Genomic DNA, 23,532 nt, shown 5'->3' with positions numbered 1-23,532 from the left:
TGTAATATAGGAGAGTTATAAGTGTAATCTAAAGAGAGTTATAAGTGGAATACAGCGCACTAAAGAGAGTTATAAGTGTAATATAGCGCTCTAAAGAGAGTTATAAGTGGAATACAGCGCTCTAAAGAGAGTTATAAGTGTAATATAGCGCTCTAAAGAGAGTTATAAGTGGAATATAGTGAATATACTGCCCTTGTATGTTGAATTGTGTGATTGACTCTGTCATCTGTGACCTGATAAGAAAAGCTGTAAAGCTGTAAACTAATTTAACCAATTACACAAACTCTAAAGGTCAAACTATTACATCTGAGACAAAGGTAAAGATAAAAGATTATAATAGATAAAAAATGAACAAATTAGTGACGGTTTACTTTTACATATATGAAGTAAATGTTTTAACTTTGATTTTAGTGTTTAACTAATGTTTTATACATTTATAGAATGTGATTTTGTGAAAAAGTGAAAACATATATTATTATGATTAATGTTATTATCCACAGAAAAAACTAACATGTCAGTTTGGCTGAAGAGTTGAATTATGTAACCAGACATATTTAAAGTCATCATCTTTGTCAAATAAATGACATACGTGTACGTATATAAATGGGTCATAATGTGCAGCCTGTTATTGTCATGTCAGTGAAAGGGGCTTTTATTTTGAAGGGGAATTGAAGTCCACAGCACAGTGGTTATGTAATCTTCCATGTTTACTCCGCTCCGGTGATTCTGGAGATAATCACGTCCACAGAGGGAGTCTGTCAGTCTGACGAGTGAGCACAGAGCGGCACAGAGCGGCACAGAACGGCAAAGAGCAGTGCATTGTGGGGGAAAAACAAACCAAAATACACTGAGAGGAAACAAACATGCAGGGGATCTTTGGAAAAAATGGCTCAGAGACTCCAGAGCCAGTGACAGCTCCAGTTACAGGTGAGTTTCTACTCAGTTAATCAATAACTTCACTTAACTCACTGATCTGATTAAAGACAGAAAACCCTTAACCTTCACCTTAACATTTAAGTACCAATACATGTCTTAAAAACTAAATCCATAGCTTGTTTAAAAATAAAATATAAAACCCTTAACATACATCTGCTAAGTGTCTTAATAACTCTATTAACTATTCAATCAAGCCTCAAATATAAACTCATAGTAGAAACCCTTAAAGTATGAATACATGTCTTAATAACTGGATTCCCTCTTATTTAAGTCACAGTTTATTAGAAAGTGTCAGAAATGCCTGGAAGAATGAGAACAGATCAATAATCCTTTTTGTTTTTTTAAAGAAAATCAATCTACATTGATTTAAAAGAACCGATCGAGTTGGTTTTACTGCAGCTTAACTACAGCTTCAGGGTAGGCAGGCAAAAAGGTAGGTAGGTAAAAGTGTAGGTGGGCAGGTAGACTGGTCGTTGTGCAGGCTGGTAAAAATTTTAAGTAAATTTTTACTGCTGAGAAACCCATTTTACCCTTTTAGCAGAAAATTTAAGTTTGATTATATGAAAACACCTGTGGTGTGTGTGTGTGTGTGCGTGCGTGCGTGCGTGCGTGTGTGTTTTCGCTAACCTGTAGGATCCATCCCATCATGGCTGCAGGGAACTCTTCTCAGGAACGGACCGGGCCTGTTCTCGGTGGGCGGAACCAAGTACAACCACTGGTTTGACGGGATGTCGCAGATCCACAGCTTCACCTTCAGAGACGGTCAGACTTGTGGATAAACGTGAACATCAGATTATTATCAGATTATACTTGCAGGAAAGTCTCCAGATCCAGCGTCAGATTCTTCGGCACACGTTCAAGGGTTTGTTGTCATTGTTTCAGGTGAGGTGACGTACAGGAGTAAGTTCCTGAAGAGCGACACCTACAAGCGAAATGTGAAGGCCAACAGAATCATTGTAACTGAGTTTGGAACCATGGCCTACCCAGATCCCTGCAAGAACATCTTCTCCAGGTAGACCACATTCTCCAGAATCTATTGTCGTCAATCCAAGACAAGGTTTGGGCAACTCATCAGCGTTACCAACTATGACCAGAGAAGGTTCTTGTGGTTTAGGAAAAACAGACCAACCAAGACACTTTTCAGTTTGCAGACATGAAAGTCCAGAACATCCAGATGAAGATCTGGCAGAAGTTCTAGAAAATGTCCAGAGTGGCTTCTGCAAACATTAGCGTTCTCAAATGTTCTTGCATCCAAAGACAGTAAATATTTAGACTGAAGCCCAAGTCAGATTTTTTAGCCTAAAACCTAAAAACAGACCCACAAGGATCATCCGTGGACGAACAAAACTCTGCAGAACTAAAAGAGAAAACGATGTTTCTGTTGCCAGGACGTTCACTCATCTTTGCAACATCATCCCTGATTTTACCGACAACAACTTGATCAACATTATTCGCTATGGCCAGGACTACTACGCCTCCTCTGAGATCAACTACATAAACCAGATCGATCCTGTGACTCTGGACACCGTTGGCAGGGTAAGTTTGTTGCACTAAAGAGTCTCTGATCGGGTTCACATACTTACACTGACTCTTTCAACAAACCAAAAAACTTCTAGACAAACTACAGGAACCACATCGCCCTGAACTTGGCGACAGCTCACCCTCACTACGACGACAAGGGCAACACCTACAACATGGGCACTGCGATCCTGGGCTTTGGTTCTCCTAAATTTGTCATCTTCAAAGTCCCGGGCGATGCTTCAGGTACAGTTATGGTGTTGGAGCTCAGACATGTTTCAAATGTTCAACTCTCGACACCATAAAAATGTCATCTGTCTTTATCCGATGGCACCAATAAACATATTATATTATCTAACAGTGTAATTGATTTACGACGTAACGACTGGACTCCTATCAACTCGTCCTACATGGAGGTCTTTTATCAGGAACGTTGCCCTGTAAAAATGAACTGGCAAGGTCTGACTGTTAGAGACTCAGAGAAGACCAATTAACCAATTAACAAAAGACTTGTAGTTTACAAACTTTGTATTGATGTGGGATGGATCCACTCCTTGGTTCTTCAGTGCCTTGAGGAGTCCATCCAGGTCAAACCGTAACCCACAAGTTGTCTGTTCCAGATAAAGACAGCCAAAAGCCAGCATTGAGGAAAGTGCAGAAGATCTGTGCCATTCCATTCAGATCCAGTCTGTGCCCGAGCTACTTCCACAGCTTCGGCATGACCGACAACTACATCGTGTTCGTGGAGCAGCCCTTCAAGCTGGACATCATCAAACTGGGCACGGCTTATTTCAGAGAGGACAACTGGGGCAACTGCCTCAAATTCGACAAAGACGACATCGTAAGGTTTCACAGTTGGTACAATTAGAACCACATACAATAGCTTTATATCGTTATCATGGACTTACACAACGAGTTCCTCAGGGTTCTACTCTTGATCCATTATAGTTCTGTTTGGAGGGGCAAATTTCCACGAGGAATCTGCAAAAGATCAAAATAAAATCATCTGATATGTTATGACCTGTCCTCAGTGTCCTCTATGTCTGTGTCTACCCAGACACTGTTTCACATCATTGACAGAAAGACCGGAAAGGAGGTGGGTACCCGATTCTACAGCGACGCCCTGGTGGTGTTCCACCACATCAACGCCTACGAGGAAGACGGTCACGTGGTGTTTGACCTGGTCAGCTACAAGGACAGCAGTCTGTACAACATGTTTTACTTCAAAAATCTGATGCAGGAAGCCAATGGCTTCATCCAGTCCCATGAGGATTTCTCCAGACCAACCTGCCAGAGATTTGTCCTGCCACTCAATGTCCAAAAGGTACAGTTAAGGGGGAATATACAAGCCGAGGACTTGAGTTCCCTTCAGGTTTCTTTCATTCATTTGTGGGTTGGTTGGTTTTCCAGGACTCTGCTCGAGAAACCAACCTGGTGACGCTGACGGACACGTCGGCCCAGGCAGTGGTCCAGGAGGATGGATCCGTCTACTGCCAGCCGGACACCATATTCCGAGGTCTGTCATCCTCATTGCTGACATGTTAGGGTTCAAACATGGGTTTATGTCCCCAAACAAACGTGTGGTTACCTGTTCAGGTCTGGAGCTGCCGGGAATCAACTACAACTACAACACCAAGAAGTACAGATACTTCTATGGATCCAGGGTGGAATGGTCCCCTCATCCTAACAAGGTGACACACCTGCAAAAACATGACCAAAAACTGTAGTCGTTCACGGCTAATGTGAGTACAAACTTTGGTCTGTCGCACACTACAGAAATATAAGTAGATTTTGGATTTTTCAGTCTGTGTATTAGGGGGAGGGGCTTTACTTCCCGATCGCCATCTAAATATGTCGTCCAACAGATTGCAAAGATCGACATCGTCGAGAGGAAACACGTGGAGTGGAGACAGGAGAGCTGCTTCCCGTCAGAGCCGGTGTTTGTGGCGTCTCCCGGAGCCGTGGAGGAGGATGACGGTAAGTGACGTTTTTGTTTTTTAACGATCTCTTCCTCTCAGGTTGTGACGGCGTCTGGTTCGTTTGTCTCCTCCAGGTGTCGTACTGTCGTCCATCATCTCATCGGACCCCGAAGTCTCTCCGTTCATGCTCGTACTGGATGCTAAAACCTTCAAAGAAATCGCCCGAGCTACAATCCCCGCCAGTGTCCACATGGACCTTCACGGGTATTTTATCCCGGCTGCCGTGCAGCACGTCGGCTAACGGTTCGATTTATTATTCCCCGCTGTAAATTCTGTAATATTTAGCTTTGTGTACATTTGTTTTCAGAAAATAATCAAATTTTATGCAAAAAAACTGATATACATTCAATGTTTGTATATTTGTAGACTTTAAAGTGTTTTCGATAATTTAAAATAAGCAAGAAAAACTAAGATGTCAAACATTGCAAGTTTAGATATGAATTTAAAAGGTTTTAATTTTAATTATTAAACGAGTCCATGAGAAAACTGCTGAAGTGTTAATATTAGATGCTTTGCCTTCAGTTTTCTGTTATTATTAATTGCTTTGTAAATATGACTATCTAATAAATATATCATACATCCAGCACTTACAATTGGGTCTAGATAATGAAGATATGTATAAATGTAAAGATTTGTTTTGTTTGGTATAAAATTTGATTTTCACTTTTATTTTTGGCCATAAATTTGACATTTGTTGCAGTTGACGGTGAATGAGTTCATCTTTGTTTTGAGGAGCTGAAATGTTTTATTCTGAAATAAAAATAAAGAAAAACACAACAGTTGTCTTCAGTGTCTGTGAGCAAATGATAACCTCAGATGATAATCTCAGATAAATTGATCTTTTCACAGCAGTGAATTCAGACAATTCTAAAGTGACCTCAGTGAAAATGATCCAGGATTTTTTCCATGATTATTTCACTTGATCACTTTTAGATCGACAGTCCTGGTCCGTGCGCTCTCCCACTCCAGATCCAGGTCGACCAATCAGAATCAAGGACATTTATTACATCAGTGGTCGCAGCAAAAAAAAAAAACACGTTAAAATCTTCAGTTCAAACGCCCTCGAGTCCAACATGGCCGCCAAAACAACCACGCACGCAACGTGAAGCCGCCAAAGAATCTTTTTTTTTCTCAATTTATTTATTTCCTCTGTAAGATCCCATAATGCACCTGGAGGGATGGGGGGCGGAGCCTGGGAAATGAAGGAGCCACAGGGAAGAAGAAGAAAAAGAATAAACAACGTAGTTGCTGGAGAACAGGCACGCTGGAATACTGAGTGTGTGTGTGTGTGCATCTGTGTGTGATGTCTAAACTATCACTGTTTACAACAGTGGTAAAAACGGTTCGTTTCTCACAGAAAAACACTTTCACGTCTTGTTTTTTTTTTTAATTCTTTTCCTTTCCTGTAATCTGAGGAAGTCTGTGTGTGTGTGTGTGTGTGTGTGTGTGTGAGGTCCCTCAGATAATCTCGAAGGTCTTCTTCAGCTCAACGATCAGCTGCCAGTCAGATTTCTGCATCTCGTCTCTGAACCAGTTCTTCAGCGCGTCGATCGACGCCCGCGTGATCTGAGACGAGGGAAACAAACACAGGAAGTCAAAGGTCACATGACTGGCATTATTAATGATCTGGGGGTCAGGAGGCACCTGTTCAGTCAGGGTGTGCGACATGAGCTGAGATTATGTCACAATATTTCATTATGACAGAAAAATGTTGGCATTTTCAAAATGAAAGTGTCTTGTTTTGATGTGGAATGACATAACACGACCTCTGAGCCTCACACGGGGCACCGCTGTGTTGGAGGTCAACAGTGCTAGTCTGCCTCAGTGGGCAGGGCCTCACCTTGCTGACCATGATGTCGGTGGCTTCAAAATGGCGGCCAAACATCTTGGGGGACTCGCCGGGAATGGGCTCGATCTTGATGCAGATCTCCTGACCTTTCTTAGCGCTGTCCACGGATTTATGGTTCATCTCGATGCTCGTCACCACACCAATGTCCACGAACTGAAACACACACACCCTAATCTGTGATAATCTGTCACCTCTGTGATTACTAGAAACAGTAATTTATCATCTGAAACAATCTTGATTACTAGCAACAATAATCTGTAATCTAAAGCAACCATCTGTAACTATAATTTGTAATATAAAACAATTATCTCTAATCTGAAATAATGTATTGTTTTCATTCTGAACCAACTGGAGATCTGGGACAATAATCTGCCATTGGAGGCAAGAATCTGGAAACCGTAAATGAAGTCTGTGACAATAACGGATCAATTGCAAATGCAACACTGTATATGTATGTAATCAATAATCTGTCATCTGAGTAGGGACGTCCTGATCCGATATTGATATTGGATATCAGTCCAATATCAGCCAAAAAACGCATATCGGATTATATCGGACTGCCTCTAAAATCTCCGACATAAACGCTTCGATACAATAGTCCATTCTGCTCCCGCTCTTCTATCCAGCAGCGCCCGTTGTGATTACGTGGGCTCTGCGTGTTGGATGCATGTCCATCACATGATCACAACAGTGTGTGTGTGTGTGTGTGCGCTACTGCTAATTCAGAGGTTAAACATTTTTCTTTAACCTCTGAGCTCAGAGACCACGAAGCCGCACAGTGAGTGCGAATTAGCCATTAGCACCATGCTAGCTCATCCTGAAGCGAGCTGCAAAAACATTATTTCATAAACCAGCACCACCTGCCGACTTTCAACAGCCAACGTTAATTAATTATACCCCAAAAAGCAGCCATGCCAAGGGCTTTGTGTGCTTTAAATGTGTCCTGAAGTACGTCCGTGGGGCCGGTCCTCGGGCTCCGGGTTTACCTGCGGGATGAGTCGCTCACCCTGGCTAATCCAAAATAGTGAAAACAAGGAAGGGGGGTTTTCTCTGAAGACACACTGTTACCTGTGAAACACGGCTGCTCTGAAAACACCCCCATTACCACTTAGTACTTTCCTCCTGATTAAATGAACCATAGACTGTATGAAATTAACATGGAAAAACGTCCAATATTCTTATGTTGAAGGTTAAAATGTATGTAACCATTGGTTAATAATAAATGGGTCAGTTGTTCTCATACTAGTGTTCTCTTTTTAAAAAATATCACTTGATCAAGTCTATTCTAACATTCCACACTAAAAAATTGGCATCTGCAAATACTCAAGGCTGCAATATTGGTATCATATCGGAAGTGAAAAAATCCATACATCTGAGATTATTCTTTTCTATTTTATAGAGAAAAACATAATCTGTAACAATTGTTCTCCTGGTGTCAGATAAAGTGAGGTCAGGTGACTCACTCCTTTGCTGGGGACACAGAGCGGCGTCCCCTGCTTCAGGACTCCAGCGTCCACACACACACCCATGACGATGGGATCTCTGGAGTTAAAGATGAACTGAGGAAGAACTCGAAGTTTGACTGGAAACACAGCAATGTTCCTACAGGGGGAGGGAGAGAGGGAGGGAGAGAGAGAGAGAGAGAGAGAGAGAGAGAGAGAGAGAGAGAGAGAGAGAGAGAGAGAGAGAGACAGTTAGTGTGTGAGACAGTGTGAGTGTGTGTGAGACAAGAGTGTGTGTTGTCTCACTTGAACTCGTCCTGCTTGGACTTCTTGTAGTCCTCTCTGTACTTGGTGAAGGCGTCAAACAGATGGTAGATGATCTCAGCTGAGAAGACACGAACTCCCAGACTGTCGGCCATTTCCTGACTCTCCCTCTCCACCTTCACGTCAAAGGCCAGGATGGCGGCGTACCTGTGCACACGCACACACATCTCTGACATCACTGTGTCGCTAATGTTAGCCTTAGCAGCTAAAATGTCACTCACTGAGGGTCATGTTCCAACATGGTGGACGCCTTCATCACGTCCCTCTTATGGACTGGACCAATGTTGATACCAGCATACTGTAGACACACACACACACACACACACAGAGAGAGGTTAACTTCTTTACTTCCTGCTGACTTTCAAAGTAAAGGTCCTGCCACAAAACCAGGTAAACAGACATGTATCGAGACAGACAGACATGTAGAGAGGACAGAGAGACTGACGGGGACTTTGGACGTCCTCAGGAACTCCAGCAGAGCCTCCAGTGAACCCAGAGTTGACGCCTGAACATAAACTCCTTTCTCCTCCAGTTTGATGGAGTTCAGAGTTTGTTTGAGTTCACGAATCAGTTCATCCTGAAGACACAACATGAGACTGTTAATCTTTGTGTGGGTGTGTGTGTGTGTGTGTGTGTGTGTGCACGTGCGTATGTGTGTTACCCTCAGCACGGGGATCTCGTCGTCCTTGTGAGCCACCAACAGGGGGAGGCCCGCCAACGTCTTCTCCAGGTCTTTACCCAGAATCTTCACACCCTGAGATGTCGACACCTCCTTGTGCTTCTCATACTGACTCTACACATCAATCAATCAATCAATCAATCAATCAATCAATCCAAGAAATCCATTAATCAAAAGATCAATCAATCACTGTGAGTGTGGCTGTATCAATGACCAACAATAACATGTAATCTGAAACCTTTCTCTGGAACTATAATCTGTAAATTAAAGCCATCATCTGTAACAATAATCTGTAATCGAAAGCATTTGTCTTCAACAATAATCTGTAATCTGAAACATTTATCTGGAACAATAATCTGTAAATTAAAGCCATCATCTGTAACAATAAACTGTAACCTAAGGTCAGAAATTATTATTTGTCACAACAAGTTTATCTCTAATCTGAATCAGATGTCAGATGTTAATCTTTATTAACATCTGACATAATTTAATAATCTGGGCAGTTTACCTTGACTCTGAGCTCTTTCAGAGGCGGAGGCAGCAGTAAACCTCTAATCTGTGTAATGATTGGTCCTTCCACCCCCGGGACAATAATGGTCTCTCCCTCCCGCAGACGTCCGTTGATGAGGATGACGTCGATCGTCGTTCCCATCCCAGGAAGAGCTTTCACCTGAACACGCGGGCCACATCGTAAACACACTGAAGCGGAAACATAAACAACAATAATAATAATAAAAATAATCTCTCACCTCCATGACCTGAGCTCGCAGCTCGTCACAGTGTGCTAGCCGGCGTGCTAACATGGTCTGTGTGAGCTCCACCAACAGAGCGATGAGGTTTCCCATCCCGTCACCACTGTGGGCCGAGGTCGGAACCAACGACACGAACGTCCGGGGGTCTTTGTTCTCGAAGAACAACGCGGCGTTAAGACCCTGAGCAGCACAAACACAAACTACATCCATGAGACTGCAATAATCTGGAATGACCTCACGGCTAGCAACAATAATCTGGAATGACCTCACGACCAGCAACAATAATCTGGAACCACCTCACGACTAGCAACAATAATCTGGAATCATCTCACGACTAGGGCTGCCACGATTAGTCGACAACAAATGTAATAGTCGATGCTGTGTTTTTCTCTCTCAAAACTGCCGCGTCTGCCTTTCTGTCCTTGACACACATGCGCAGTAGTGGTAATTTGGGTCAGCCGTGATGTCACCGGAAGTTATACCAGACGGGCTCTCTGGTATTATGGCTACCCAGCGGCAACGGAGCTCAAAAGTGTGGGAGCATTTGAAGAAAACAAAAGAAAACAGTGTGCAATGCAATATCCGCAGCACAAGCGCGATACACGAGCGCCTGAAAAGGAAGCACGTTGTGGCTGACGACGACGAAGAGGGACCGTCGTCTCGCTAAGCTAACTGGCTAGTTAGCTGCTAACATTAGCGTAAACAGAGAGCTGACTTACTACTTACTCCTATTGATAGCTGTAAACGTTAACATTAGCCATGACGATTTGATTCATTAGCCTTAGCACACATATTTCATGTGTTTTCTGTAACGTTATAACAGTGTAGTAACAGTTGTGAGCACTGATATTATATTTGAGTCAGTGAGAACAAAACGTTAATAACAACCTCATTGTAGTGTTTGATGCCAAAGAAAAATGAAAGAAAAACCTTAAGTAGGCCTATTTATTTTTGTGTTGTTTAGGCCAGTGCCTTATCCGTTTACTCAGCTGTTTGCACTTTATGCTACGATTGTTTGTTGCTACATGCATGTTTCATTAAACCTTTAATGAACTATCATCTTAATTGTCTTCAGTTTTCGTTAGCATATACCTTAAACACTTCAAGCTAATGATTGTTGTATAAGTCTATACATATATACATACATATGTATATATATGTGTATATACACATATATATACATACATGTGTATATATATATATATATATATATATATATATATATATATATATATATATATATGTATATATATACACATATACATATATATATATGTGTATATATGTATATACACATATATATACACATATATATTTATTTATTAGTGTTATATTATCATTATCTATATTTTTATGACATGTTCTGTTTGTAGTCGGAACTCGGAAAGTCGCAACCTCACCGACCCTGACATGGGATTACAAGATGACTGCCACCATAACACCTCTGCTAATTCCACTGTCATGTTTGTTTGACACATAATCTGCTTTCATTTTTAAACATAAACATGTTAAAGTGAGCGCAGTATCAGTGTGTGAGTGGTGGAGGACTCTGCCACCTGCTGGGCGAACTCCACGATGATGGCCTTGGCTCGCTCGTCAAACTCGTCCTTGGTGTTTTTCTTCTGCTTCTTCAGCGTGGTCGCGACGTCCGTGTCCGGACTCTTCTTCCAGTCATACAGACGGTCGATCTGACGACGACGACAACAACAACAGTGAGATAAACAGGAAGAGGGAACTGGGAAGAGGCGGGGCCTGTGAGCGGCAGGTTCAGACCTTGTTGAGGGCGACGATGAAGGGACACTTTTTCTCCTTCAGCAGGTTGATGGACTCCAGAGTCTGAGGCTCCAGACCATGCATGATGTCCACCACCAGGATGGCGATGTCGCACAGGGAGCTGCCTCTGTTCCTCAGGTTACTATGGAAACAAAGAGGTGGAGTCACGAGCTGCGATCGCCGTACGTTATCGTGCCACTCCGGGGTTTGCTTTTTTCCAGGTTTTTACCTGAAGGACTCGTGTCCTGGTGTGTCAATGATCAACATGCCGGGAATCCTGATGTTTTCTGTTTCAAACTGAACAAACACAACTCTTTATATGATATCATCTGTGTGTGTCTGAGTGTGTGTGTGTGTGTGTGTGTGTCATACGTTCTTAACCATCCTCGTTTGCTCCTCGATCGTCTCCTTGGGGACATTTGTGGCTCCAATCTGCTGAGTGATTCCTCCAGCCTCACCGTCCTGCACGTTAGTGTGTCGCAGCTAAACACACACACACACACACACACACACACACATACACATACATACAAAGTAAAGAGTAAATAAAGAGTGGGTGAAGCTCATTTACCTCACAGATGGTTTAAGTTGTTGTTTACAGATAGTTTGCATTGTTTACGGATATGTTGTTTACAGATGGTTTACATTGTTGTTTACAGATGGTTTACATTGTTGTTTACAGATGGTTTACATTGTTGTATACAGATGGTTTACATTGTTGTTTACAGATGGTTTACATATGGTTTACATTGTTGTATACAGATGGTTTATGCTGTTTGCGTTGTTTACAGATGGTTTAAGTTGTTGTTTACAGATAGTTTACTGATAGTTTACATGGTTGTTTATAGTTTACATTGTTGTTTACAGATGGTTTAAGCTGCTGTTTACAGATGGTTTACGCTGTTGTTTAAGTTGTTTACAGATGGTTTACGCTGTTGTTTAAGTTGTTTACAGATGGTTTACATAGTTGTTTACAGACAGTTTACATTGTCGTTTACAGATGGTTTACGCTGTTGTTAACAGATGGTTTACGTTGTTTACAGAGGGTTTACGCTGTTGTTTACAGAGGGTTTACGCTGTTGTTTAAATTGTTTACAGATAGTTTACATTGTTGTTTACAGATGGTTTGAGTTGTTGTTTACAGATAGTTTATGCTGTTGTTTACAGAGGGTTTACGCTGTTTACAGATAGTTTACGCTGTTGTTTACAGAGGGTTTACGCTAATTACAGAGGGTTTACGCTGTTGTTTAAGTTGTTTACAAATAGTTTACATTGTTGTTTACAGATGGTTTATGTTGTTTACAGATAGTTTACATTGTTGTTTACAGATAGTTTACGCCGTTGTTTACAGAGGGTTTACGCTGTTGTTTACAGATAGTTTACATTGTTGTTTACTAGGGATGCACGATATATCGGCATTAATATTGTTATCGGCCGATGTTCGTCATTTTTTAACATATCGGCATCGGTTCAATGAGTAAAACTGCGCCGATTTTAACAACCGATGTTTATACCCGTCTAATTGCTGTTTGTGTATGTGTGTCGGGAAGGGGAGACCATGTGACATTTGTTTGGGCATATGACAGTGTCAGTGGCGCAAGCGCAGCACAAGATGTGTGTGTGTGTGTGTGTGTGTGTTGAGGAGAGAGAATGTCAGCGGTGTGGGCGATTCTTCAGGGTGTTGATAGAAGATACGCAAAAAGCATTATGCAACACTTGCAAAGTCGAGGTAATGCGCGGAGGGTTCCACGTCAAGTCATTCAATACCACAAATTTGATTATGTCATTTGAAAAACTGCCACCCTGAAGTACACAAACAACGGCAGGAAGCTAACGCTAGTAACATTAGGCAGCAGACAAAAAGAAAGCAGCGCAGCTGGGACTCGACCAAAGGAAGACAGTGGCCAGGGCAATAACGATCAAGGTAATGGAAATGATTGCTCTTGACGACCAGCCGAGGGTTCCGACGGTTGATAGCGCATATTGAACCCCGCAACAACCTGCCAAGTCGGCGCTACTTTTCCGATGTTTTGCAATTGAATAAATATCTGGTTGCCATGAATACTGGCAAGTTTGATAAAGTATTTTAACATGTTTTTTTTATTATGGCAGCTCTTAGTAGAGCTTGTCAGGTATTGTTTCTCATATCTGTTGTGTAGTTTTATTGTGAAGGGAAGTGGCGCGGTTGTTGTTGCCGGGAGGAAGGGTTGTTGACTTTATTTACGTACCCAGTATAGACGCCCTTATCTCGGTTACAGTAACTTTGGCAGGGTATTATTTTTATTTATGTTCATGTTTGTAATTTATGATCCAAACTTTCTCAAAGGAGTTTAGTGAGTTGAGGGAGTTAAACTGTACTTTAATTTAGTTACACACTTGCTACAAGTGGTAAAGGTTTATAAAAACCTTTACTTGTAGTTGGTTACTTGTGTCTTATGTGACCTTGTTATTTGGAGGTAAAACATGTTTTGAAAATAAAGGAAGACATTCAAAAATTCAGCTTGCATGATTTTCATTCTGTACAAACTTTTATCATTTCAGAAACTTTTTTTTAAAACATATATCGATATCGGTAGATATCGGTTATCGGCCATAGCAGCAATATTAATATCGGATATCGGTATCGGCGGAAATAGTCATATCGGTCCATCCCTATTGTTTACAGATGGTTTACAGATAGTTTACACTGTTATTATTTACCTTGTCGAGGATCTTGGTCTTGCCGGTGTCGACGTGTCCAAGCACACACACCACTGGAGCTCTTAACTTTTCCGTGTCAGTGTTCCTCAGATTCTCAGCCCTCCGTTTCTATAGGAACACACACACGCACACGCACACACACACACACACACACACACACACACACACCGAGTGGGTGGAACAGAGACAGGTAAAAAGAGCAGAGCACTCACTCCTGCTGAGCTTCCAGAGTCTCACCTCTATCCTCCTCTTGGCGCGGTCGTACAGTCGCTCCTCCTTCGTCCTCCCGTCATCATCGTCGCTCTCGCTGCTCTCGTCCTCACTCTCCTTCCTCTTGCCGCGAGCCGCCATTGGTGTCGACTCCTTTTCCTCCTCGCTCTCTTCTTCCTCCTCCTCCTCCTCCTCCTCGTCATCGTATTCCTCGTCGCCGTCGTTGTCCTCCTCGCCATCGTCGCTGGCCGCCGTCCGAGGAGGCGCCGCCGTTTCCTCCTTCACCTCAATGTGAACTTTCTTCAGCTCTGACAGGAAACACAAGCATTTCATCTATAAAATCTCAGATTATCAGTGTGTCGTAATAGAGCACCACGTCCTCACCTTTCTCCTCATCACTGACGATGGCCTCCCAGTCGTCCACGGCAGCTTCAGGCTTCACTTCTGTTTACCATAAACAAACAAACAAATAATTAAACAAAGCACTCCTTCTCCTCGTCTTTCTCCTCCTGCTCCTCTCTACATCCTGTGGGCTTCACCTGGCGGTGCAGCCGGTGTCTTGGCCTCCGTCTCCTTGGCGACCGGCTCGGGAGTCTCTGGCGTTGGTGACGTGACCACTGATGTTTCTGTGGAGCACAGGTGGTTGTTGTTGTTGTTGTTGTTGTTGTTGAAAATGACATGCTAAATGACATGTAATGTTGTTGTTGTTGTGTACAGGCAGGAAAAGCAGTGTTTACCTTCAGGAGAAGCAGCAGTGGGCTTCTTCTTCCTCTTGTCTCCATAAACTGGTTTCTTCTTTGGCACAGAGTCTTTGGATGGCACTTCAACACCTGCACACAATCAATACATGATTATTGATCACCTAACACATCAACATCCTCACACTGCACCGTCAACAGTGTGAAACCCTGTTGTAAAACAGTTAGTAAACAGTAAATAATCTGTCAATAAACAGTGAAACCATTAGTAAACAGTAAATAATCTGTCAATGAAAAGTAAAACAGTAAATAATCTGTCAGTGAATGAGAAATTGAGGCACAGTGTAAATTAAGATTATCTAAATTTAGTTTAAAATATAATCAAAATAATCAATGACAAATAATCAGTTTCAGATCAGACTTTTCTGATAGGATGGCCATTTCAACAGAGAGGTTACCATGGTAACGGAGCTGCAGCGTCTTCATAACTACTGAACATGAACGTTTCTCCCTGAGGAGCAGCTCCAGATTATGTTACACTGCCCCCGTGTGGACAACAGCTCAACGCTACTGATCCTTTTACTTCATTATGAAGACAATGGCCATGTCTCAATATCCATACTTGTGCGTACTTGTGTGTACTTGTGTACTCCCGTACTTGTGAAAACGTCATCAGCCTCAGTCCAAGTTCTGTTCCAATTCTCAAGTAAGCGAACAGTGAGGACGGTTCTCAAACCCGGAAGTGTTCTCGCTCCGCCCATTTTTACCAAGTATGCATCGGAGGTGACTTAAGCGTACTTGGGATGGCCATGTATCCCAGAATACATTTTCGAAATATAAATCTGAAATAAATATTGTTCTTTGTCCCGGAACAAAGTTTTAACATCATTTGAGGCGAGAAATGAGTCATTTTCTCTACGGTGGCGCTAATGATGCTGCAGCACTTGGCGCCAGCCACCATTCAAACGGCAGAACAATACATACATACTTGCATACTTGAGTATTGAGAAACAACCACATACTTGTGTACTCGTCAAGTATATACTCCCAGCGTACTTCTCAAGTATATACTTCCTAAGTAAGCGAGTACATACTTGCTTACTTAGTTTCCTGCAGACGTACAGACGTACAGACAGACAGACGTACAGACAGACAGACGTACAGACAGACAGGCAGATTACCCTGAGCCTGCAACAGTTTGAGCGTGGCCTCAGCGCGAGCTCGAGCCTCCCTCTGGGATTTGGTGAGCAGCTTCCCCTCCTTCTTCAGCCGCTCCTTCCTCTCCTTCTCCTTCTGCTTCTTCTTCTCCTTGCGCTCCTGCTCCAGGCGCTCCTGAGGGGTGGAGAGATGGGCGGAGTCAGAGAGATGGCTGATGGGTAAAGACAAACATAAGGAAAGAGAAGGAGGTGTTTGTGTGGTACCTGCTCCAGCCGCTGCTTCTCCAGCTCCTCCAGCCTCTTCAGTCGCTCCTCCTCCTCTTGTCTGGCTCGCTCCTCCTCCTACAACAACAACAACACTGACTGTCAGTCGTCATGACAACAACAACAACAACAACTCTCTCCACTACATTTCCCACAATCCCTCACCTCCTTCATCTTGGCCAGTGCCTCCTGCATGGCCTTGACTGTGGCTTTGCTGGGTCCCTTCTTCTTCTTCTCCTCCTCCTTCTCCTTCTCCTTCTCTCCCTTCTTCTTCTTCTTGTCCTTCTTCTTCTTGTCACCTTCGCCCTCCTCTGGTCAAACACAAGAAGACGCAGCGTCATAGATCAACTCATTCACTTACAACGTGTTAGTAAAACATGATTCTGGCGTACCCTCAGCAGCTGGCTCCGCCCCTTCCTGTTCCTCCGCCTCTGCTGCGGCAGGCACTGTGACTTGAGGGGGCGTGGCCTCTGCGTTCTTCTCTGGCTCCTTCTTGGCTGCCTCGCCACCCTCCTTCTCTTTGAGCTTCCTCTGCTTCATCCTCTCCTCTTCCTTCTTCTTCTTGTCCCTCTCCTTCTTCTCCGCCTTCTTCTGCGCCGCCGTCTTCATCTTGAAGTCCCCGCCTCCTCCCTGCTCCTCCTCCATGTCATCACTGTCTGCCTTGGCCGCCTTCCCTTTGCTCTTCTTCTTCTGCTCTCTCCTGGACGTGAACTCGTCACACTCGTCATCGTCGTCGTCCTCCTCTCCTCCTCCTCCTCCTCCCTTCACTCCTTCGTCCTCCTCCTCGTCTGACACTGACGCTCCTCTCCCACCTTTCTTTCCTCCTTTAGTCTTGAGATGAGAACGTGAGCTGCTGTCGTCGTCAGAGTCAGAGGGCGGAGCTTCAAAAGCGACCTGCGGGGGCAAAGACGAGGCATCAGACCTGTGAGAGCAGGTCAGGGGTCAAACAGGATGTGACCTCTCACCTTCTTCTTCTCTTTCTGTTCTGCATCTTCCTGACCTTCATCGCCCTCCTCATCTTCAGGACTGGCTCCGCCCTTCTTGCCCTTTCTGGTCTTCTTCTTCTCCGGTTTCAGCGGCTCGACAGGCTCCGCCTCCTCTGTGACGTCCAGTTTCTGCTCATCGACACAGTAAATTTATGATTTATAATAAACTTGAAGGATGAAGAATCCTCCTCTTCCTCACTCGTTACCTTTCCTCCGTGCGTCTCCAGAGTCAACTCCTCCAACTCCTTCAGGATGTCGTCCTCACTGCAGGACAGACACACGGACGTCAGAGAAGACAGAAGACAAGAGGAAAGGAAAGAAAGGATGGAAGTGACAAGGAAAAGGCAGGGGAGTCAAAGGAAAGGAAAGTAAAGAAGGGGACAAATGAAGGAGAGAGTGTGGTCTTACTCAAAGTCATCTTTCTTGGTTCCTTTCTTCTTGTTCTTCTTTCCTTTCGGTTCTTTAGAAGCTCCAGCTCCTTCAATCTCTGCTGCCAGAGCATCAATGTCGATGTCATCACCTTTGGCACTGAACACAAATCGCTCGATCAATCAATCAATCGATATTTTAATATATATCGATATATTTCTAAAGGAGATATAACATGGGACAACATCGCCAATGATAATACATGAGCTGCAAGCTTTAAGTGTGACCGGCTGATGATTGGCTGTTCTGCCTTAAGTCCCGCCTCTCTAGGTGTGTCAGATTTATTGTTCAGCTCTGCTGAGGAGGCGGGAACTAGCTGGTTCATAGTTTGACTTATTTTCCATTACTGTCAGTCACTTTTGGACATATGGAAGCTTGAAGTTGTCAATATTGATAATAAAACATAAGACATTATTTAATTTATATCAACAAGCTGTGTGAAATATGATATAACATTTATCATAATATGTGAAACAATTGAGAAAATTGTTCAAACCCAATGAAGCATTCATTTTCACAGATATTATTTTATTAGTCATGTTTGTTAGTCCGTTTTTATTTCTGTTAAAATTGTAACAGTATTGTATTTTTGAATTAATGACTGTATATTATTGTCATGCAGGAAAGAGATTTGTTTCTTTTTTTTCCATTTTTATTTCAGTGACCTCTGACCTTTGGCATGTGGCTTAAACTATATAACGGACTGTTTGTTTATTTTTTAAAGGGTTTCCCTTATTGAAAACATTTGATCTAATATGCTATAAAGCTTTGGGGGACAGAAGGACAGAAAAAAATATCCAGATATATATCGAGTATCGCCATTCAGCTAAAAAATATCCAGATGTGACTTTTAGTCCATATCACCCAGCCCTACAATCAATCAGCCAGTCAGTCACAACAGTCAGTCAGTCAGACGACAAACAGAGGCTCAGGTCAGAGGAGACAAAGCCTGATCATGTGACATACGACACCGAGGTGGAGATAATAGAACATCACTGTGTGTGTGTGTGTGTGTGTGTGTGTGAGTGAGTTACCATGGGAACCAACAACAAAATGCTGACTGTGTTTTCCTCTCAGTGCTTTATTTCCCATCAGCCCCCTGACCTGGACCCCAGCTCACTGACAACATCGATAACTAAACTCAGGTTAACTGACACCATCAATAACTAAACCATACCTAAATCCAGGTTAACTGATTCACCAGTTAATAACTGACACCATCAATAACTAAATTCAGGTTAACTGGCACCATCGATAACTAAACTCAGGGCTAACTGATTCAAACCTAACATGCAGGCCAAATAAAATTCAGGTTAACTGGCACCATCGATAACTAAACTCAGGTTAACTGACACCATCCATAACTAAACTCAGGTTAACTGACACCGTCAATAACTAAGCTCGGGTTAACTGACACCATCGATAACTAAATTCAGGTTAACTTACACCATCAATAACTAAACTCAAGTTTAACGTAGGGTTTTAACCAGGTTTACCTCAAGTTTTATTCTATTAACTCTGGTTAATGAAGATAACGCCACGTTTAACCCTGGTTAGTCAAAATAACTCCACGTTTAACTTTGGTTATATCCAGATAAACTCCTTAAACCTAAGTTTAGTTATTATGTTATCATGATGTTAAACCAGGGTTAAGCCAGATAATAACTAACAAGAGTTAAGCGTGGCATTAGCTGGATAACAACAAATAAACCTCACCAAGTTATCAAACTAACCAGAGTCAGAGCTTAAGTTAAACCTTTAGTTACCTGAATTAAAACTGAACTTATCTGGACCAGTTCCGAATCACCACAGCTGTGTCAACATAGCGATGACGTCACTGATTACCTGTCCAGGTGTGTGTGTGTGTGTGTGTGTGTGGCAGAGCTCTGACGAACCAGGACTAACGGAGGACTTAGCCTGGTGCTACTTACGCCTACCCGGTTGACTCTGGCTAATATAGAAGCCGGGCTCCGGGGCTTTGACCCAGGCTGTCTCGAGTTAAAGCCTCACAGCACCTACAGAGCCGGCGCTAATGCTAACGCAGGTTCTACATGCTAACAGCAGTAAAGTCACACACTATCTCGGCTCGGTTTGAGAACCTGTCCGCTCACGCCGAGGTTAACTCGTGTTAAGCCGCGTGGCGGGCTGTCGCGTGTTTGATTTCCACCCGTTTCTGCGCGTTTTTAAACCTCCACCAGTGCACACACTCACACTGACGCGTGGTTAGCTTCGGCTAGCACACTTAGCCGCTAAGCTAATAGAGAAAGCAGCGGGAAAGCGGGGTCTGTTTGTGGCGTTTTCACGCGGCGGGAGAATGAAGCACCGGCGCGTGTGAACGTGGACCGGTGGTGCGTGGTGGCGGCCCGCCTCTCCAGTACCTGTCCTCCCCGCTCTTCTTCTGTTTCTTCCCCATCCTGCCGCTGCGCTTCTCCGGTTAGAGCTGCACCGACCGACGGCTCTCATCAGACCAAGATCGTCTGCGGACAGACACACGCAACTGAGGTCTCACTCCGCTGCTTTTCCTGAAACCCTCCCTTCAACCGCACACAAATGGACAATTAACAAAGAACTCAGAGTTGTGACGCCACAACACATGGACATCTTTATATGAATACATTTGTAATAAAAATATTATGTACATATGTGAGTGTGTGTATGTATATATGTATGTATATATATATGTATATATATGTATATATATATATATGTATATGTATATATGTATATATATGTATATGTATATATATATATATATATATATACTGCATACACAAAGTTTCAAAAATCAAAGTACCTGGTATTTAAAATAATAATGAATGTAATTATTATGACATGTGTATATATGTATATATATATATATATATATATATTTATATATATATATAGTTAAATGTGTAAAATAGTCTAACCACACAGAACCTTCAGTTCAAGGAATTATTATCAAAGTGACAGGTCTTCCTTTTTTCACACCTCTGGAAGTAGTGCGCACGCGTAATGCGAAGTGACGCCGCTCTTTGACGTCAGTGTGCTTTTATTTTGAAAGAACTAAACTGAAAAAGAACAAAAATAAGACAAATTTCCTGAAAAAATTTATTTCAAATTAATATTAGTACACTTGAAAAAAAAGTGAATTTAAGCAAAAACACAAACATATAAGTTAAATAAATACATGGTTTAAATATAAAGTTTTCATGGTTTTAATGAATATAAATGAAGAAATTGATAAACTATTGAACACAAATGACATTAAAAACAAGAAAAACACTTTGGAGAGATTTTCATGTTTTTAATAAAAAAATAAAACAGTTTGTCATGTGTTTTAACCATGTAATGACGTCCTTCAGCCTACGGGGGCAGCAGCGTGTGTTTGAGCTCAGCTCATGACTGACAGCACGGCGTCGCTCAGGCGTCGCAGTCGCCCCCGCAGGTCGCCGCTGTCACACACGACGGCGGCGACACACACGGATGCTCGGCGGCGACAGAAACGCTCGCCGACCAGAGCGTTGGCGAGTGCGGCGCTCAGGTGTGGAGGAAGCCAGTCGTCGGGTACGAAAAGCTTGCAGCTGTTGACAAATCCGTGCTTCACCTCCATGTTCAGGTGGGCGGAGCTGCGAACCGCCGACTCCTTGTCCGTCAGGTCCAGAACGGTCTGGACGCTGAATTTCGGCGTCTTCCCGAACGTCCAGTCCCAGCTGCGCAGCTCTGCCGCCGCCCTGCTAATGCCAGGAAACGCAGATTCATCAGCCGGGTCGACGAAGGCCGACACAGCGCTGAACCCGAACTCTGCGGGTCGGAAATCAAACATCGTGAGTGGTTGAAGATTAAAGTCAGCGGACAGGACAGAAAAAACCTCGCTGTACCTGTGTTGTACTGCCGCACAAGTACGTCCACAAGCTCCTCCCACTGCAGCATGGGGGCGTGGTCCAACAGGTTAGCGACAGGCGAGGGAACACTGGGAGTGGCGTTACTGACGATACCAGGGCAGGAGGGGCGGAGCACAGTGGAGAGTGCAGAGCGATCAGCGGAGTGAAGCAGGGTGCAGTGATGGTACGACGACTTCCTGCTTAGTCGAGAGGCAGTTCCTGTTAACGTGACAACATCATTGTTGCTATGGTAACGGGCTCAGGTGAACAATTGTTATGAAAAGTGTTGCATTGTGGGTCACCTGAGATCTTGTAGCGTCCGTTGAGTAAAATGTCCAGTCTGTCTGTGGCGTGGACGTCCAGTCCCGGCGCGGTGCTCCTCAGGGCGTCGGTGATGACCTTAAGGTTCCTTTTCCTGTCGTAGGCCTTCTTGGACGTGAAGAAGGTCAGGTTAAGATTGCCGAGGTCGTGGAACACCGTGCCGCCGCCGCTCCGCCTGCGAGCCAGGGGAATCCCCATCCTCCTCACAGCCGTCAGGTCGCACTCAGTCCACGGGTTCTGATGGCGCCCGATCACCACAGCCGGGTGGTTCCTCCACAGCAGGAGGACGCTGCGCTGCTGCAGGTCCACGTTAGCATCGATCCAGTCCTCTAGAGCCAGGTTCTGGAACACGTCGGTGCACCGGGACTGAAGGACCACACTACTGCTGCTGCTGGACAACTGGTTTCTATGGAGACACCTGCAAACACCTGACCTGCCTCCAAGGAGAGGCCACGCCCCTCTGATGTATGACATCACAGCGACTGAAGACGAAGCATCTTCAAAACGACGCTGTAACAAAACAGACGACAGACTTCAGTTTGGATCTTTTACACAGACACAGCGCCCCCTACTGTTGAAATACCACGTCGTTCAGGAATTCACAACTCAAGCTAGCTGCTGAAAGCTAGCATAAAAAAAAAAACATTCTTAAATCACTGAATGAAAACTAACCTACATGTAAAGATATTTAGAGCTGCAACTAACGATTATTTTCAGAATCTATTCATCTGTCGATTATTTTCTGGATTCGTCGTTTGGTCCATGAAATCTCAGAAAACCTTAAAAAATGTTGATCGGTGATCGTCGAACGTGGAAATGATGATGTTCTCAAATGTGTTGTTTTGTCCACAAACCAAATTGATTCACTTTCTTTGTTCTTCAGAGCAAAGAAATGAATATTATTCACATCTAAGAAGCTGAAACAACCAGAAATCTTGTTTTAATCATGAAAAAACTTCAAACCGATTATCAAATAGTTGTCGATTCATTTAGTAATCGATTAACATTCGATTAATTGTTTCAGCTCTAATATTTTTAACAATCAATTCATTTCGAGTTTTTATGTTTTCGGCAAGACAGCGTGACATTTAGTCGCTGAAACCACAGCGAAGCTAATTCCTCCGTAGTTCAAAAGATTAATCAGACATTTGCATTATTTCTGGTGTGAAAACATCACCGAATCTAAGATGGCGTCCTCATAAATCCACATCGTTTTTTAAAAATGTATCCATTTAAAAAAAAAAAAGGTCATGGCGTGACGTCACTGTAGCGCGCTTCTCTCAAAGTCCTACCGCGGATCACGTCACTGCTAGCTAGCGTCAGCTTTAGCGTCACTCTTATTCCCGCGGGTTTTCGAACGAAAACGAGCGCAAACTTTATTCCGCAACTGCGTTCACGCAAACATGAATGAAATCAGATGCGCCACTAACTTCAACAGTGGATTAACAGTGAGATTACGACGCTGCTTTGGTCTCGCGCTCACCTGAACAGACGCGACCACGGACAAGATTCAAGACCACCCACTTCCGCTTCTGGTCTTGAAAATAAAAGTGACACGTTACTGAAACAAATCCACAGAATGATAAATGTTCTTAAACAGTTATGATTGTGATAAATGAAAGAAAAATGAGGCTGTTTTTGGTTCAATGTTT

At 43.3% G+C, this 23,532-nt stretch overlaps 3 protein-coding genes across 7 annotated transcripts; 1 reads left to right on the top strand and 2 right to left on the bottom strand.

Annotated features, from left to right (window-relative positions):
* The first annotated feature begins 699 nt into the window (after positions 1 to 699).
* Positions 700 to 5,210, top strand: bco1l (beta-carotene oxygenase 1, like). Of its 3 annotated transcripts, none has more exons than XM_044014722.1 (11): positions 702 to 927; positions 1,570 to 1,698; positions 1,819 to 1,948; positions 2,325 to 2,472; positions 2,553 to 2,700; positions 3,075 to 3,295; positions 3,512 to 3,778; positions 3,865 to 3,970; positions 4,051 to 4,145; positions 4,320 to 4,431; positions 4,508 to 5,210. In XM_044014722.1, exons 1-11 carry the CDS (start codon positions 864 to 866, stop codon positions 4,672 to 4,674), a joined length of 1,587 nt encoding a protein of 528 aa, XP_043870657.1. In that variant the 5' UTR covers positions 702 to 863; the 3' UTR covers positions 4,675 to 5,210. The 3 variants fall into 3 exon arrangements, with proteins under 3 accessions (XP_043870672.1, XP_043870657.1, XP_043870665.1); XM_044014730.1 differs by having other exon boundaries at positions 866 to 927; positions 1,593 to 1,698; XM_044014737.1 differs by lacking the exon at positions 4,508 to 5,210 and having other exon boundaries at positions 700 to 927; positions 4,051 to 4,196; positions 4,320 to 4,386.
* Positions 5,211 to 5,568: 358 nt separating this feature from the next.
* eif5b (eukaryotic translation initiation factor 5B) lies at positions 5,569 to 20,185 on the bottom strand. The gene is made up of 26 exons (XM_044014709.1): positions 20,075 to 20,185; positions 17,676 to 17,795; positions 17,474 to 17,531; positions 17,247 to 17,396; positions 16,674 to 17,175; positions 16,447 to 16,592; positions 16,282 to 16,359; positions 16,042 to 16,192; positions 14,900 to 14,992; positions 14,702 to 14,788; positions 14,547 to 14,606; positions 14,190 to 14,470; positions 13,953 to 14,060; positions 11,625 to 11,735; positions 11,482 to 11,549; positions 11,253 to 11,394; positions 11,036 to 11,167; positions 9,477 to 9,659; positions 9,236 to 9,397; positions 8,710 to 8,841; positions 8,494 to 8,625; positions 8,270 to 8,346; positions 8,031 to 8,195; positions 7,746 to 7,884; positions 6,274 to 6,435; positions 5,569 to 5,999 (listed from the first exon to the last, which is right to left on the bottom strand). The coding sequence occupies exons 1-26, from the start codon at positions 20,107 to 20,109 to the stop codon at positions 5,892 to 5,894; spliced, it is 3,582 nt and encodes a 1,193-aa protein (XP_043870644.1). The 5' UTR covers positions 20,110 to 20,185; the 3' UTR covers positions 5,569 to 5,891.
* A 782-nt stretch (positions 20,186 to 20,967) lies between these two features.
* Positions 20,968 to 23,418, bottom strand: lipt1 (lipoyltransferase 1). Of its 3 annotated transcripts, none has more exons than XM_044018764.1 (4): positions 23,364 to 23,418; positions 21,862 to 22,390; positions 21,557 to 21,778; positions 20,968 to 21,479 (listed from the first exon to the last, which is right to left on the bottom strand). In XM_044018764.1, exons 2-4 carry the CDS (start codon positions 22,352 to 22,354, stop codon positions 21,070 to 21,072), a joined length of 1,125 nt encoding a protein of 374 aa, XP_043874699.1. In that variant the 5' UTR covers positions 22,355 to 22,390; positions 23,364 to 23,418; the 3' UTR covers positions 20,968 to 21,069. The 3 variants fall into 3 exon arrangements, with proteins under 3 accessions (XP_043874699.1, XP_043874706.1, XP_043874692.1); XM_044018771.1 differs by having other exon boundaries at positions 23,311 to 23,365; XM_044018757.1 differs by lacking the exon at positions 23,364 to 23,418 and adding an exon at positions 23,058 to 23,357.
* Positions 23,419 to 23,532: the final 114 nt, after the last annotated feature.

This window comes from Solea senegalensis, linkage group LG2, assembly GCF_019176455.1.
Source record: "Solea senegalensis isolate Sse05_10M linkage group LG2, IFAPA_SoseM_1, whole genome shotgun sequence".
NCBI classification, from domain to species: Eukaryota; Metazoa; Chordata; class Actinopteri; order Pleuronectiformes; family Soleidae; genus Solea; species Solea senegalensis.
This window is presented reverse-complemented; position numbering and strand designations above follow the sequence as displayed.

Excerpts from the sequence above, each read along its gene's own strand:
- bco1l (XM_044014722.1), top strand. The coding sequence starts at position 864 with ATGCAGGGGATCTTTGGAAAAAATGGCTCAGAGACTCCAGAGCCAGTG. Across the intron at positions 1,699-1,818 it reads CAGCTTCACCTTCAGAGACG|GTGAGGTGACGTACAGGAGT; the intron begins GTCAGACTTGTG and ends TCATTGTTTCAG. Across the intron at positions 3,779-3,864 it reads TGCCACTCAATGTCCAAAAG|GACTCTGCTCGAGAAACCAA; the intron begins GTACAGTTAAGG and ends TTGGTTTTCCAG.
- lipt1 (XM_044018757.1), bottom strand. The coding sequence starts at position 23,090 with ATGTGGATTTATGAGGACGCCATCTTAGATTCG. Across the intron at positions 22,391-23,057 it reads AGGACGCCATCTTAGATTCG|CGTCGTTTTGAAGATGCTTC; the intron begins GTGATGTTTTCA and ends GTTTTGTTACAG. Across the intron at positions 21,480-21,556 it reads TGTGCGGCAGTACAACACAG|AGTTCGGGTTCAGCGCTGTG; the intron begins GTACAGCGAGGT and ends TCCGACCCGCAG.
- eif5b (XM_044014709.1), bottom strand. The coding sequence starts at position 20,109 with ATGGGGAAGAAACAGAAGAAGAGCGGGGAGGACAG. Across the intron at positions 17,397-17,473 it reads TGGAGACGCACGGAGGAAAG|AAACTGGACGTCACAGAGGA; the intron begins GTAACGAGTGAG and ends GTCGATGAGCAG. Across the intron at positions 8,842-9,235 it reads TGAAAGAGCTCAGAGTCAAG|AGTCAGTATGAGAAGCACAA; the intron begins GTAAACTGCCCA and ends ATTGATGTGTAG.